The following is a 13,409-nucleotide window of genomic DNA, read 5'->3' as shown; positions in this document are numbered from 1 at the left end:
AGTTGATGAAGGAGAGTGTGTGTGCGCAAACTGCTCGTGGAGCGCGATGGATGTTCGATCGCACGCACTTGTAATCATGGGTATTGTACTATTTACTTTTTCCTTACATACTTGAAGTAATTTTCTATACTATTTATTTACTTTTTTTGCGCGTAAAAATGCATATATAATATAGACGTTCACGCATTGATGCAACTACCAACGTAAAGAGGCAGTCTGGTTTCTCAACCGGTTGTAGTCGTACAATCCCTCAATCGAGCCAAGAGCACACACAGCAATGTCCTTGTCCCATAAAAACTTCTGGGCAAAAGCCTGGACATCCTTGACGCTGATTGCATCGACAATAGACTCAATCTGCGAAGTAGGCACACGGAGACCGGTGGTCACCAGCTGGCGTCCAATGTCCTCAGCGACGGCGGTGGTGCCATCGAGCGAGAGCAAGAGCGAAGCCTTGAGCTGAGCCTTTGCTCGCTCGACCTCAGTCTCAGTCACGGAGGTCGACAGCCGACGCCATTCCTTGAACACAACGTATGTTAGATCGTCAATTGCGGTCAGGTTCTGTGTAATGAGGTAGATGCCCCAGAGACCGGTGTCGGAGTATGAGGTGGAAAACGACATGAATGAGTTGGCGAGGTGGTTCTCAGCAACATCGTATGTCAGCTTTGATCCAAGGAACGAACCATTTCCAAGAGTACGGTCCCAGTTGCCAACGACAGCCTGTGCGACAAGAGCGGTATAATAGTCAGGGTCTGACCATGACACACCCTCGAACGCGATGGCGATGTGGGCAAATGGAAGGGTATCATCACGAATGCGAACCTCAGAGCCAACGAACTGTGGCTTGGCAGTACGCGGGCTACCGAGCATAAGAGCCTCGTCAGATGAAGACAGAGACCCGAACTCCTTCTCGGCTAACGACACGAGAGCATCGTGGTTGACAGCGCCAGTGCCAACAAGAACCATACGGTCAGCCTTGTAGTTGCTGCCAATATACGATGTCAAGTCGTCACGGGTGATGCTAAGAATGTTTTCCTTGGGTCCAAGAATTGTGCGTCCGAGAGCTTGGCCTTGGAAAGCGACAGCATGGAGATGGTCGAACACAACTTCCTCATACTGCTTCTCAACCTCCTCTGACTCTCGGAGAATGACATCTCGTTCACGCTCAATCGATCCGGGAGCAAGCTTGGAGTTCTGAAGAATGTCGGACAAAATTTCAACTGTCTTTGGGACATCGTCCTTAAATGCCTTTGCGTAGTAAACTGTGTTTTCACGCTTAACAATGGTCAGCACTCCCACCTCTTGTACAAAATCTCAATACATACAGAAGTGTACGCATTAAGGTGAGCACCAAGATTCTCAATTTCCTGTTCCAACTCAGTTTGAGTTCGCTTGTTCGTACCCTTAAAGGCCAAATGTTCAAGGAAGTGAGCAGTTCCGTTATTGGCCTCAGTCTCGGCCCGCGAACCTGCGTCGATCCAGACACCGACAGTAGCGGTTTGTGCGTAGGGAGACTCCTCAGTAGCAACCTAAACTGTTCAGCAAATGGAAAAAAGAAAATCCATTGACCAATAAGTAAACAATCAAATCAAAGAGAAAAACATTATTTCCAATTGAATTCTTCATTCCGTTGCTCAGCTCAAATTTTTTCTTTCTTCTTTATGACCCCAACAATTGAATTGATTACCTGATTGATTGAATACTTTGCAATTGGATTTTTGGCGTTGATAATATGTGATGATTGAAAATACATACAGTAAGACCGTTTTTCAAGGTAGTATACTGAGTAGTTGAGCCAGCGGTTGAGGTGCCGATCGAACGGATTAAACGACGAGCCGGAAGACGCTTAATAGCGGCACGAGTTGCAACCGAGCGCAAGAGAGCTGCAGGGACTGTCATTTCGTTAAGCAGCTAGAAAAGAGTGTTTTTGTGAGGATTAAAGAGTATGACGATAATTAAGTACGGTGAGTCTATTCAGTGGTTGGGCGTAGCATTTGCGAGACCGGTCGCGTTCGACCAATCAGCGAACTCGAGATTCAGCGCACAGTAAGAATTACATGTGCCAATGGAGGCCGGGTAAACAATATTTCCCATCTCCATCTCGAGAAAAGACAGACTCGAGCATTAACACAGTTCTTATATACAATCATGTCGGCCCGCATAGCTAGTACTCTTAGATATTCACTTGCTAGACCTACGGTCGGGCTTAATGCTTTTAGAGCCTCAATTGCTCCTGCAACTGTCGCGGTCCGACATCTTGGAATTCCTCCTTTGATCGCACAACCGCCTGGTAAGTAGTACATGTCTGATTTAATTTAGTATTCAAGCGTCTAATAACATAATGAATAGGTGGAATCGTTGGAACCGTCAATGATGCAGTCAAAGTTCCACCACCAGACAAGGTTCATGGATCTTACCATTGGACTTTTGAGAGACTAATCTCTATCGGCCTCGTGCCTCTGGTCATTGCTCCCTTCACCACCGGCACCGCTCTCTCGCCCGTGCTGGATGCTGTCTTCTCTACAGCTACATTGCTGCACTGCTATATTGGTTTTCAGTCCTGCATTATTGACTACATTCCTAAGCGCGAGTTTGGAAAGGTCCATGATTTTTGTATGTGGTTGTTGCTCGGAGGATCCGTTGTGACCGGATATGGATTTTACAAGCTCGAGACCGAAGATGTCGGATTGACCGGTACCATTATTAAGGCCTGGACCGCGTAAGTAAAGTATTACAAGACCAAATAAAAACAGAAATCAATATTTTGTTTCGCTTTGTAGTAGCAGTCGTAGTATTTTTTGTAGGAGTAGACCGGAGAGAATGCGGGGCAGATCGGATCCTGTCGGAAGAAGGTAACTCCATTATAGCTTTACGTTTATTTTTGGTGAAATTTCTATAATACTGATCTTTTATACAGAATGATACTGCGCAGATCATTTTCCGACCAGTATTATATGATAAAAATGCAATTCAAACAATTAATTAAATTAGTAACTGTGAAGAGGATCGAACCTGTAACGTTTTATTTTTTAGATGATAATAAACCACTAAACTTTAAAGATGGGAGTGTGCTTTTGGCACAGTGGTCTTTTGTTTGATCGTGATTACCCGCTACAGTCGAAATTAAGTTGGGATGGCTCATAGAAGAATCATCGTTCTAACGATGTTGCAGTTGCTTAACCCTAGGGTTATGGACGTACTGCGTGAAACTTTCTTTATATGCGGGTGGGAAATTCGGTGCAGTAATAGTGGCCATGTCACGTGCCCTTTATGCCGGAGCCTTGGAAGCTGTTGAACAGCATACATGTGCCTGACGCTAGGGTGCGTCCGCTGAATGGGTGAGTCCACTCTCTCCCGGACGCGGACGGTAGGGTTGTACGTTACTAGCAAGAGCATTCCAAGACTGCAGCTTGACCGAAACAGGACCCTACTGTGCACATGTGTCAACCTTAATTCCGCTGAGCTGGCTTATGTAATAGTGATATTACGTAAGTGCCTGTGTATTAGTGAAGGCCTAACGCGGAAGCGTTTGCGCCGTCAGCAGAAATGTCCTGCTTTTTGGTGCATTTGTGCCATAAGAGCGGATGGGACGATGGCGCTAATCAGTGGGCGTCCGCTTTGAATTTCCTTTGAGGGTTTGGGCGGACGGGTCAAAGATCGACTATAGGGACTTAGGGTTTCCTTCGGGTTCCCGGTGCTTAATTTGTCGGGGCTCTCGATTGTGTGGTCATTTCTACGCTGAAAGCGAGAGTCTTGGGTTGGGGTTCGAAGACGCGCCTCTGGCACTCTCAGCCCTTGCCCAGTCGTCTAGTGTCAAACGGCGCAAGCTAGTTTCGATTGCAGTGCAATTCACGATCACTAGCAATAGTGAACCCGATACCGATTATTCTTCAAAAGACCCATTCTATTTTTTCTCGTTAACTCTGACTGTAAAACCCAAATACGCTTAATTAAAAATTACACCTAGAAGTACAGTTCTCATATAACAAACACTCTCAACAAATGATACAGCCCGAGCGTGGCTAGAGATTCTCTTCTCCAGCTTGCGACGACGGAACCTGTGAAGCATTGATCTCAGATTTATGCTTTTTTTTGCGCTTTTCTTTTTCCTTTGGTTCTGCGTCTGCCTTCGTTGTAAAAGCTTTTTCTTCTGCGACAGTCGAAAGATCCACCACTGCCGATTTTTTGCGCTTTCTCGGTGGTTTAGCCGTACTCTCTGGGGTGTGAACACTCTTTTCAGTTGCTGATCCAGGAGTCTCAGTAGTTGGGATAGATAACGGCGTGGCAGATGGAGTCGCTGGAGGTTTAGAGACTACTGATACAGGTGCTGCCACTTTCTGCTTCTTCTTGGTAGGTTCTGGTTCAACAATGCCTTTCTCCAAATTATAAGCTGCCTTCTCCTCGTCGTATTTCTTAATTTGTTCCGCATAGACTACCTTCCAAGGCTCCTTGTCTGCCTCAGTCATGTTCTTCCATCGCTCAGCGACTTCACGAATAATCTCAACGTTTGATGCCTCGACTCCTCGCGCTTGATGTTCTTCCCTGATCTGTTTACGAGTCTCATTCGCAAATGCAAAGTAAACTGTTTGAGGTCGACGAGGTGCATCTGGGTCAATCACACGCTTCGATTGGCGTTTCTTTTTGCCACCTTCTTCTGTGGTCTCTGCAGGAGTTTCTGTATCAGTAGGCTCTTCTGTATGCTGCTCTGTCGAAAGATTATCTGCCGCTAATGCTGCTGTCGAATTTGCCTTTGCCTTCTTATCCTTTGCTGGTTTCTTCGATGTTGGCTCGACACCCAGTGCAGACTCTGCAGACTTTTCTGCTACAGCTTTAGCCTTTTGTGCACGTTTATTATGTTCAGGTTTTGGTGCCGGTGGGACAGGCGCGTCATTTGCGACCGGCAAGACTGCAGGTGCGGACGCGGCCGCGACGGGAACAGTTGCTGCTGGCAAGAGCGCAGCTGCCGCGGTCGGAAGCACGAACGTTGGTGCGTTGCCAGGAATCGAGGCTGCTGCGTAGAAATCGATGCACGCGCGAGACGCGTCCTGGGCTGCGTTTGAGAGCTGGGTCAGCGCTGCGACCAGCTGGTTTAGTCAGTATTTAATGAAACAAAACAAAACTTGTGTAGATTACCGCATCTTTTTTCATTTTAAGATGGTCAAGTTCTGCCATTTTGTTGACAGACTCTAATTGTTGATGATTAAAAAATAAAATAGTGGTGTCATAAATTATGAAATGGTGGAGTTGACGCGTCGTTAGTTTGAAAATATTAGGTAGGAGGTAGGTTAGGTAGGGACGAAAAGTGAAAACAGTTGAGGGAAAGTGGGAAAACAGTGAGGTTTTAGTGATGATGAGGCTGCGAACTCGTGTTGAGTTAACTAAATACATGGCTGGGTGCATCACTAAATTCAGTAAAACAGTGATGGCGCCACGTGCAGTAGTCACTAATTCCAACCAGGGCAAACCCACTAATTTCACTGTTGTCACTAATTGTAAATGAGGACAACACTATCTATATTCCTGCTCTTGGTCGCAATTGCTCTTTATAATATAAAATATTTTACAAAACCGCATTCAATGACAAACAGTTACAAGAAAATAATTTTATTTGGAGATTCACAGTTCGAGGGCTCATGGAACACGACTCTGGATTTCTGCTTTCCTGCCGCTCTTGCTCAACTCTACTCTAGACGCGCAGACGTGCTTAACCGTGGTCTTTCAGGGTACTCGTCTAAATGGATGCAAACCCAGCTCACGCGTACAATCACCGAACTCGTAAGAACAGACAATGCCGCGTTTTTATTTATTCTCTGGCTTGGAACAAATGATTCTTGTCTATGGGAACCACACCATGTGGCTCTCGACGCGTTCAAGTCAACAGCAACAAGTTATATCGACGACATCCTTCACAATTTTCCGTCCGCACATATTTTATTAGTAAACCCGGCGCCAATCAGTAAAACAAAACTGGAGACCTCGACAATGCGAACCAAAGGTCACGACCGGACGCAGGAACAAACTAAAATTTACGCGGACGCGTTCATCGCTTTGGCGACCAACTACCCTTCCGACAGTGTCAGATCTGCAGATTTATATTCTGCCATGATTTCTGCCGCTGGTCCTGATGTCGAACCAATCAATGACGCGAATCTGAAAATCGGCCAGTTTACATTAGAAGGATTGCACTTGAACGGACGCGGGTACAACGCCCTGTTCGATCTAATCAGAACTACAATTATGAACTGGCCATCTGTAAATCCGGAAAATTTACCAAGACTAGAACCGAATTGGCAAGATAAAGCAGATAGCTTAAGAGTTAAATCTTAGAATTATGTACATCATCCTAAATTCATGCCTGTATTTCCCGATCCCCTGGTTTTGTTAGTTTAATGACTTATTGTAACAATAAAAAATCGTACCTTGGGTTAGCTTCGGTAAACTCATCCCATTGCCGTAATCTCATAGTCTCTCTATCCGCTTCTTCGTCATTATCCTCATTATCCTCATTTTTCTCGACAGGCTCCTCAGACTGCGGTCCTCCGCCTGAAATAATATTCCCTCGCTTCATTTCTTCGTCCAGATATTCTTCAACAGTCATCGTCGGCAATTCGTAGTCTGGTCTGAAAACGTTTCGCCTGATTTGTTCTCTCGACGACACAATCATGAACGGCCGGTTCACCTTACCATCTGGTGTCAAAATCGCGTTGTTCTTCGGCATGTCGACGCGTTCAGAATACCCGTCTTCTTTCGACTCCGGCTCAGGCGCAGGCTCTGGTGATTTCGGCGCCGACGCTGCAAATTTCAAAATCTCAAGCTCTGAGTCGAGACCCTGTAGTGCATCATATGTGCGGTCAACAAACAGCGATACCTGCTTAAGGTACATTTCCCGTGTGACGTCTTCATCTCGGTCATCGTCTTCACCCGAACTCCGTGCTTTTAACTCCGCTATCCGTTTCTCAAGAGCTTTCTCCCTCTTAAATTTCACAATCTTGGCCTGTCGCTGTGCGCCTGGATCACTGTATCCTTTCGCAAACACCTGCGTGAACGACGGTGTTTCTACACCGGCCCGCAGGATCTCATGAAGAAACTTAGATTGATCAGCAGGCAGTAACCCGTACGAGTCACATAGCGCTAAAAATGATAAATACAACTCTTTCGATTTCAGTGCTAATGGCCGTCGCTCTGTCAACGATGCCGTGTAGATCTTATCTGTCAGTGTCGCGAGATGGTAATCCACGTTCAAAAAAGGCAGGTCGTTCGTCGCCACATCTTCAACCGATTCGTTCACACTGAACAGTGACAAATGCTCAGACTTGGTCTTTGCAGACTCGAATGCTTTCACGGCCTCGGTCAGCGTCGATTGGTAATGCTCGGATTTGGCGTTGCTGTAATCTTTTGAGTCGGGACTGCCGAGAGACGAACTGGAAAATAACTTGGCATATAACGAAAGAGCGTAGTCGAATTCTTGTCGAAGTGTTCGTTCAGAAGTCATTACGAATTGAGACGTGAATATGATTGACACGATTGAGTCGTTCAATTCATTTGACTGAACTCCCAACAGGCTTGACTTCTCTCAGAAAACGTTTTTAGTACAAATGATATATACGTTAAGTTAAAGGACTCAATCTTGCAAACAAAATATTATTTGATTTGATTTATATTTTGTAGACTCTGTAAACTTTTAATCATGAAGGTTAACATTAGAGCAGGGTTATTTAGGGTTAGTAGCCAACGTAAACCGGAATTCCAACTTATTCATTTCAGACGCAATGCTTTAAAAGTTATTTGTGTGTTTTATCGTCGTTCAAGTTTACTAATCTTTACTTTCTACTCTCCTTTGACTGCTTTGGTAAGTACTAAATGAGTTACACCTCTTTCTGACTGATCTCAACCACTCTCAGCACAGGTCTAAACCTAGGAACCATTCTCATGACCAGACTGCAAGTTTGCGCGCTTCTACATACTACAAATTCTAATAAATATTTCACTATGTATTGTGTTCCATTAATGAATCCACAGCCAGCAAACTAGTAAAGTGATTATAACAGACAGTCAAGTATACAATCTCACGATATCAGAATGAATCAGTAGGTTCAAAAAGAGGAAAAAAGAAATATGAGCTATGCAAACATTTCGCAATATCAATGCGAAAGACTCGTGCTAATTCTCGAACAAATTAGTAAGTTCAATAATGTCCATAGCACGTACTGGTCACTCCAGACCAGACTACACAGTTTGGCTGTAAATTAGGCGAAGCGTAAAAGCCAGGTACTCAAACCCTACCCCTTAAAATTGACGACAATCTCTGATTAGAAAGGAAATTTCTGTTTTTTTCTTGCGATTTTCGCCCGCGAATTATGTTGCAGCGGTCCCAGAATATTGATAACTAAGTAATTTAAAAGCTAATCACTATAATGGTGCAATTATGCAGACTACTAAGGCCGCTATCATTTTCTTCGACAAACTCGCTCTGGACGGACTTTATAGACTCAAAGAGTGCAAATTTAGTGCCCTAACCCCTAAATTAGAGTCAATCTGAATTTTAGTTGCGTTGCGCACCGCGTGCCTCCCATGATGGCCCATAATACTAACAGTGAGTATTTTGAGAGCTACTGGTTATAATGGGCCAACAATCCCAAGAGCTACTTTACTACTGTTCGAACTAGCACAATTTCATACTTTTATTTCAAATTAATTCAACTAACTAGTAGAGACTGTGAGTTTTTCCCATTAAGAGTTGTTTTGATAAAGAAGGAGTTACGATAACTACTTTGGTTAGGCTAGTCCTATATTCATAGTATTTACTGTAGTTCTAATTGACCCCTTCACCAATCGTTCACTCTCAAGCTTTATATAAATATCATTAGACGGTTCCACGGCCAACAGATAATCGAGGCTAACAGACAGGAACACTCAAAAACAGATGCTTTTATTAATTACGGTCTATATGCAAAAATTTTATGCGCCTCCACGACCTCCGACATTTGCAAGCGCATCCAACATGCTCTTCTCAAGCGTTACTGCCGGCAGCTTCTTCGATCCCGATTCAGACGGCTGATTCAAAAAGCCAACTTTCACTAGATATGCCAAGTACACACCCATGATTTGCTCCGTCACTCCAGCACCAGCGCTAACATCCTGGCTTGTAAACTCAGCGCTGTCGTATTTGAGCGCCTCGACCGCGTTCCGGTCGTCGAGTTCAGGCGCTTTTGTTGACTGTGGGAGATTGTCAAGCACAAAATGAAGTAGCGGATACAAAGCATTGTCACGAGCGTCTTCAACCACGAATCGCTCTAGCGCGACTCGCCATGGGACGTAGTCAACCTTTTTGACTGCATAGCCGTATGTTTTCAAAGTACTCAGAAACTCGTTAAACCGTAGCCGGGGATGACCAGTAACTTGAACAACTCGGAGTGCAGGTGTTTGAGGTGCAAACAACGAAGATGCGACAACAACGCGTGCAACATGATCGACAGGAACCATGTTAACTGTGTTGTAAATATCGGGCGTCAAACCGAGCTGTGTACAGCCCTTGATCATACGGACGATAAAATCATCGGTATTTGTGACTAGATTCGTTAGACATTTTGGGCAAATAATAACAACTGAAATTGACTTACTTCCGCTCTCCGATTCTCCAGTCACATAACCAGGTCGAATAATGGCACCTGTCAGACTTCTGTTGCCAGCCTCTCGGACTACATACTCTGCAGCCCATTTGCTTTGTCCGTACCCGTTTCCGAGGCCAAACTTTGAACCGTTTAAGTCGTCCTGTTCCAAAATTCCAGCACCACCTTTGGATGTCAATGAGTCCGAAAGTTTAACGTAGTAGTCGTTGTCCAATGCTGAGGTCGACGATACAAACGAGAATGCTTTGGGCTTGCCAATGCTAGCGAGCGACATTGCGTAAGCAGTACCCAAAACGTTAGGTCCACGCAATTTAGCATAGGGATAAACCCAGTGAACTTGTGCGCCGTTGTGAACGATCACATCAACTGTTTCCGCCAGTTCTGCCCAGGTTTCGGGATCAATTCCCAGTCGCTCCTCTTCAAGCGATCCAGTTACAATGCTGATTTTAGATTTATACGAGTCGTCCCAGACACCATACGCAACTGCACTGCTCTTGAATCGTTTAAATCCAGCATCGGCGTCCGCTGCACGGACGTGCAAAATCAAATTAGCGTCCAATTTCGAATGCGACGATAAAATGTCTCTAACCAAATACGATCCCAAAAATCCAGTCGCACCAGTCAAGAATACAGTGACTTTGCTGCCAGCCTTGAACGGGGTGGTTACAGGCTTAAACGACTTTGCAAGTATTTCATTGCAAACGGCCTTCGCGTCGGCGCTGTACTCACTGTCGGCATCGGATGACACCGGTGCGGTGACGCCATTCGATGGCTCTAAAGCACTATCTGCCTCTTTGTTAATTTTCGCAATCTCAGCTGCGAGTTCGGCTATTGAAGGATGACTGTAAATGAATCCCAATGGTAAGTCGACCACAAACTTCTTGCGGACTTCAAAGATCATACGAGTAGCCAGAATCGAGTGTCCGCCAACGTCAAAAAATGAGTCACTTGGAGAAAGCGAGGCTGGACGCTGAGGCAAAACGTCAAGCCATACATCACGGATTGCGGCTTCAACAGGTGTGAACTCAGACTCTGCAGTTCCATTGGTGGCATTAGTCCTCCTGGAGACAGCGGCTAGCTGAGCAGTATCTGGAAATGGAAGCGCCGGTTTATCAACTTTGCCATTAGGGTTCAATGGCATCCTTGGTAGGGGGACAATAACAGTAGGCACCGCATATGAAGGAAGCTTGGTCTTCAAATAATCCCTGATATCTCGAATCAATCGTCTGTACTTGACCAGCCCCTTCACTATCACATCTTTTTCTTCCTCGACGCTCTCGTGGCCGGAAAGCATATCATCAAGTTCACCATTTTGGTTTGGTATGACATATGACACCAGTGTAGGCTCCTCATCCTTATCACGTTTAACCAAAGTCACATTTTCACGCACGAACGGATGTTGTGACAAGTGTGTATCAATTTCACCCAGCTCGATACGGAAACCGCGGATTTTGACTTGATCGTCCGCACGGCCACTGCACTCGACGTTGCCGTCCGGAGTGTACCGACCTAAATCACCAGTCCGATACAGCCGATCCCGCGGTCCTTGCCAAAATTCGCGCCACGGCTCATCGCCGCCTTCGTTCTTCCAAGTGCCTTCGGGAACAAACCACGAATTAACAAATTTCTCTGCCGTCAAATCTGGTAAACGAAGGTAACCTTCAGCAAGACCTCCAGCACGGACGTAAATCTCACCAACCTCGCCAATACCACAAGTTTGTTGCCGGTCATGACGATTGACAACAACTAACTGCACGTCCAGCATACCCTTACCGGCAACAATAACATCTTTCTGCGATCGCATGAAAGTTGGGTCTTTAGCGTTCGAGGCAACTTCAAAATATGAGACGGCTCGTTGGGTTTCAGTGGTGCCGTACATGTTGACAATGAACACATTCTTCGCAAGAGCTTGCAGCCGGAGACAATCACGCTTCGTCAAGATATCGCCCACAAAAAAAGCATGATGCAGAGATGGAATAGCGGCAGTGGCCTGCGCAGACAACAGCTGACCCATAGCAGGGGTCAAATGTGTTACTGTAGCCCCGTTATCGGCCATCCACTCAGCTAATCGGCCTGGTGTTCCAATGTCGTCGGCAGTTGGTACTAGTAAATGCGCGCCTAAGAACAGCGGTGTGAAAATATCCCGCTGAATAGGATCGTGCGCAATACCACTCAACATTGTGAATTTATCTTTACTCGATAAGCCAAATGTCTCAGCCATCCAGGGGAAGTAGTATGTGAGCGAGAAGTGACGACCGCGGACACCTTTGGGGATACCTTCACTACCTGAAGTAAACGACAAAGTGGGCGTACTGTCCGGACCAACAATCACACCAGTAGGCTTGGCCTTAAGCTCTACTTGATTTGCCAAAATATCCACTCCGGCTACTTGTCCTCCAACCAACAAGCCATTGCTTAAGATTTCAAGTTCGGGAATGTCCACCAGTAAGCTCAACTCATCTTCAATGTACCTGCGCACCAATGGAGCTAAAGTGCCAGCTTTTTTCAAAACAATTAAACCTTTCGGTTGTGCAACATTAAGGTAAATTGTTTGTCGGGCTGCTGGGTAAGCCGGGTCAATGACTGAGAAAGTTGCACCAGCTTTCAAAACACCCATGACCGAGACAACCAAGTCCACACCACGAAACGCATATACTGTCACAACATCGCCCAGTTTGATTCCGCCCGCAATCAAATGATGCGCAAGGATGTTGGATGCCTCATCAATTTGGCGATACGTAAACGGTCTATCGACGGTTTTTTCGTCAAACGGATTTTTTGTTTCAAGAACGCATAATCGATCTGGATGCTTCCTCGCGTTTGCAGAAAAAATGTCATGAATTGCTCCTCTGAAGTTTCCCCAGTTCAGATCTTTGGTTGGATCAGGCAAGACTGCCTTCTGCTTTTCTGTAATAATTGGAATAGCTCCAATGCCTACAGACGGCGATGCGGAGCCAAGAAGAATTATGTGAGAAAGCTGCTCTGCAATTGTTGAGACTCTATCGTTCCGGAACAAGAATGAATTGTAATGAAATTCAAGAGCCTTGTCAACCACGAAAACTGTCATGTCGGTCTCCAGACCGTCTGTCGGAGCAATTAAATGTCTCTGAGATTCCTCTCCTGCATGCAAAAACGACAGCTTAAATAAAGCAGGTACCTCAGTAGCCTTTGCCTTTTCCTGAATATAAGAAATGAGGTCTGCAAAAGCAACTGATCTCGATGCACCCTCTCTTTCAAGCTGGTTCCGTCAACTAAATACTCATATTATACCTCAGAAGTAACACACCTCATGTACTGTTTTCAAGAGCTCAATAAATGGCAATTGACCGGTCACAGGAGCTCTGATGACAACAGGCTTATTGTCGGCACTATCTGCTCCGACTACAATATCTTCCTCACCGGTCAACCTAAACACGAGCACGACAAACGCCGTCAGCGCAATAGCGTAAATTGAAAATGACTCTTCGAAATCACCGTCAACAATTTGTAATTCTTTCAAAGCCTCTACTGTCTCTGCCGGGAAATCGTAAACATATTTTGCTTCGACGACTGAATGCGCCGAGGGCCGAACAAAGTCGGTTGGCAGTTGTGCCAAAGTCGGATTTCTAAGCGCTGTCGCCCAGAATTCCAAGTCTGAATTTGATCCCATCTTCAAATCCTCGACTTGAGCTGATTCTAAGAACGTGCAAATAAATTGAGTAAGTTGAAAAAAACCGGGGAATTTCTGCGTGAGCAAACTTTGGATTTTTTAAATCTCCAATTAGGGTTCCCACTTAAAGTTAA

At 45.4% G+C, this 13,409-nt stretch overlaps 6 protein-coding genes across 6 annotated transcripts; 2 read left to right on the top strand and 4 right to left on the bottom strand.

Annotated features, from left to right (window-relative positions):
* Nucleotides 1-117: 117 nt before the first annotated feature.
* On the bottom strand, nucleotides 118-2,043 carry V1512DRAFT_257116 (Metalloenzyme, LuxS/M16 peptidase-like protein). Its single transcript, XM_066915161.1, has 3 exons — nucleotides 1,753-2,043; nucleotides 1,323-1,526; nucleotides 118-1,272 (listed from the first exon to the last, which is right to left on the bottom strand). The coding sequence occupies exons 1-3, from the start codon at nucleotides 1,894-1,896 to the stop codon at nucleotides 196-198; spliced, it is 1,425 nt and encodes a 474-aa protein (XP_066774555.1). The 5' UTR covers nucleotides 1,897-2,043; the 3' UTR covers nucleotides 118-195.
* A 62-nt stretch (nucleotides 2,044-2,105) lies between these two features.
* Nucleotides 2,106-2,762, top strand: V1512DRAFT_257114 (CybS-domain-containing protein). Its single transcript, XM_066915160.1, has 2 exons — nucleotides 2,106-2,287; nucleotides 2,347-2,762. The coding sequence occupies exons 1-2, from the start codon at nucleotides 2,146-2,148 to the stop codon at nucleotides 2,718-2,720; spliced, it is 516 nt and encodes a 171-aa protein (XP_066774554.1). The 5' UTR covers nucleotides 2,106-2,145; the 3' UTR covers nucleotides 2,721-2,762.
* A 1,057-nt stretch (nucleotides 2,763-3,819) lies between these two features.
* On the bottom strand, nucleotides 3,820-5,430 carry V1512DRAFT_219402 (uncharacterized protein). Its single transcript, XM_066913659.1, has 2 exons — nucleotides 5,131-5,430; nucleotides 3,820-5,081 (listed from the first exon to the last, which is right to left on the bottom strand). The coding sequence occupies exons 1-2, from the start codon at nucleotides 5,395-5,397 to the stop codon at nucleotides 4,020-4,022; spliced, it is 1,329 nt and encodes a 442-aa protein (XP_066774553.1). The 5' UTR covers nucleotides 5,398-5,430; the 3' UTR covers nucleotides 3,820-4,019.
* On the top strand, nucleotides 5,402-6,443 carry V1512DRAFT_257110 (SGNH hydrolase-type esterase domain-containing protein). Its single transcript, XM_066915159.1, has one exon. It carries the CDS (start codon nucleotides 5,494-5,496, stop codon nucleotides 6,322-6,324), a length of 831 nt encoding a protein of 276 aa, XP_066774552.1. The 5' UTR covers nucleotides 5,402-5,493; the 3' UTR covers nucleotides 6,325-6,443.
* On the bottom strand, nucleotides 6,243-7,668 carry V1512DRAFT_257109 (TAP42-like protein). The gene is made up of 2 exons (XM_066915158.1): nucleotides 6,417-7,668; nucleotides 6,243-6,369 (listed from the first exon to the last, which is right to left on the bottom strand). The coding sequence occupies exons 1-2, from the start codon at nucleotides 7,487-7,489 to the stop codon at nucleotides 6,336-6,338; spliced, it is 1,107 nt and encodes a 368-aa protein (XP_066774551.1). The 5' UTR covers nucleotides 7,490-7,668; the 3' UTR covers nucleotides 6,243-6,335.
* A 985-nt stretch (nucleotides 7,669-8,653) lies between these two features.
* On the bottom strand, nucleotides 8,654-13,342 carry V1512DRAFT_257104 (uncharacterized protein). The gene is made up of 3 exons (XM_066915157.1): nucleotides 12,913-13,342; nucleotides 9,618-12,864; nucleotides 8,654-9,566 (listed from the first exon to the last, which is right to left on the bottom strand). Exons 1-3 carry the CDS (start codon nucleotides 13,273-13,275, stop codon nucleotides 8,956-8,958), a joined length of 4,221 nt encoding a protein of 1,406 aa, XP_066774550.1. The 5' UTR covers nucleotides 13,276-13,342; the 3' UTR covers nucleotides 8,654-8,955.
* Nucleotides 13,343-13,409: the final 67 nt, after the last annotated feature.

Source organism: Lipomyces arxii (assembly GCF_038497795.1).
Source record: "Lipomyces arxii strain Phaff 12-163 unplaced genomic scaffold V1512scaffold_1, whole genome shotgun sequence".
Lineage (NCBI taxonomy): Eukaryota > Fungi > Ascomycota > Lipomycetes > Lipomycetales > Lipomycetaceae > Lipomyces > Lipomyces arxii.
This window is presented reverse-complemented; position numbering and strand designations above follow the sequence as displayed.

Bases quoted from the DNA above. Each gene is read 5' to 3' on its own strand.
- V1512DRAFT_257116 (XM_066915161.1), bottom strand. From the start codon at position 1,896: ATGACAGTCCCTGCAGCTCTCTTGCGCTCGGTTGCAACTCGTGCCGCT. The intron at 1,527-1,752 runs GTATGTATTTTC...TGAACAGTTTAG, and splicing joins CCTTGAAAAACGGTCTTACT to GTTGCTACTGAGGAGTCTCC. The intron at 1,273-1,322 runs GTATGTATTGAG...ACCATTGTTAAG, and splicing joins ACCTTAATGCGTACACTTCT to CGTGAAAACACAGTTTACTA.
- V1512DRAFT_257114 (XM_066915160.1), top strand. From the start codon at position 2,146: ATGTCGGCCCGCATAGCTAGTACTCTTAGATATTCACTTGCTAGACCT. The intron at 2,288-2,346 runs GTAAGTAGTACA...CATAATGAATAG, and splicing joins TTTGATCGCACAACCGCCTG to GTGGAATCGTTGGAACCGTC.
- V1512DRAFT_219402 (XM_066913659.1), bottom strand. From the start codon at position 5,397: ATGCACCCAGCCATGTATTTAGTTAACTCAACACGAGTTCGCAGCCTC. The intron at 5,082-5,130 runs GTAATCTACACA...TGACTAAACCAG, and splicing joins TTAAAATGAAAAAAGATGCG to CTGGTCGCAGCGCTGACCCA.
- V1512DRAFT_257110 (XM_066915159.1), top strand. From the start codon at position 5,494: ATGAGGACAACACTATCTATATTCCTGCTCTTGGTCGCAATTGCTCTT.
- V1512DRAFT_257109 (XM_066915158.1), bottom strand. From the start codon at position 7,489: ATGACTTCTGAACGAACACTTCGACAAGAATTCGACTACGCTCTTTCG. The intron at 6,370-6,416 runs GTACGATTTTTT...TAACAAAACCAG, and splicing joins TTTACCGAAGCTAACCCAAG to GGGATCGGGAAATACAGGCA.
- V1512DRAFT_257104 (XM_066915157.1), bottom strand. From the start codon at position 13,275: ATGGGATCAAATTCAGACTTGGAATTCTGGGCGACAGCGCTTAGAAAT. The intron at 12,865-12,912 runs GTGTGTTACTTC...TGACGGAACCAG, and splicing joins TCTTGAAAACAGTACATGAG to CTTGAAAGAGAGGGTGCATC. The intron at 9,567-9,617 runs GTAAGTCAATTT...TAACGAATCTAG, and splicing joins TGGAGAATCGGAGAGCGGAA to TCACAAATACCGATGATTTT.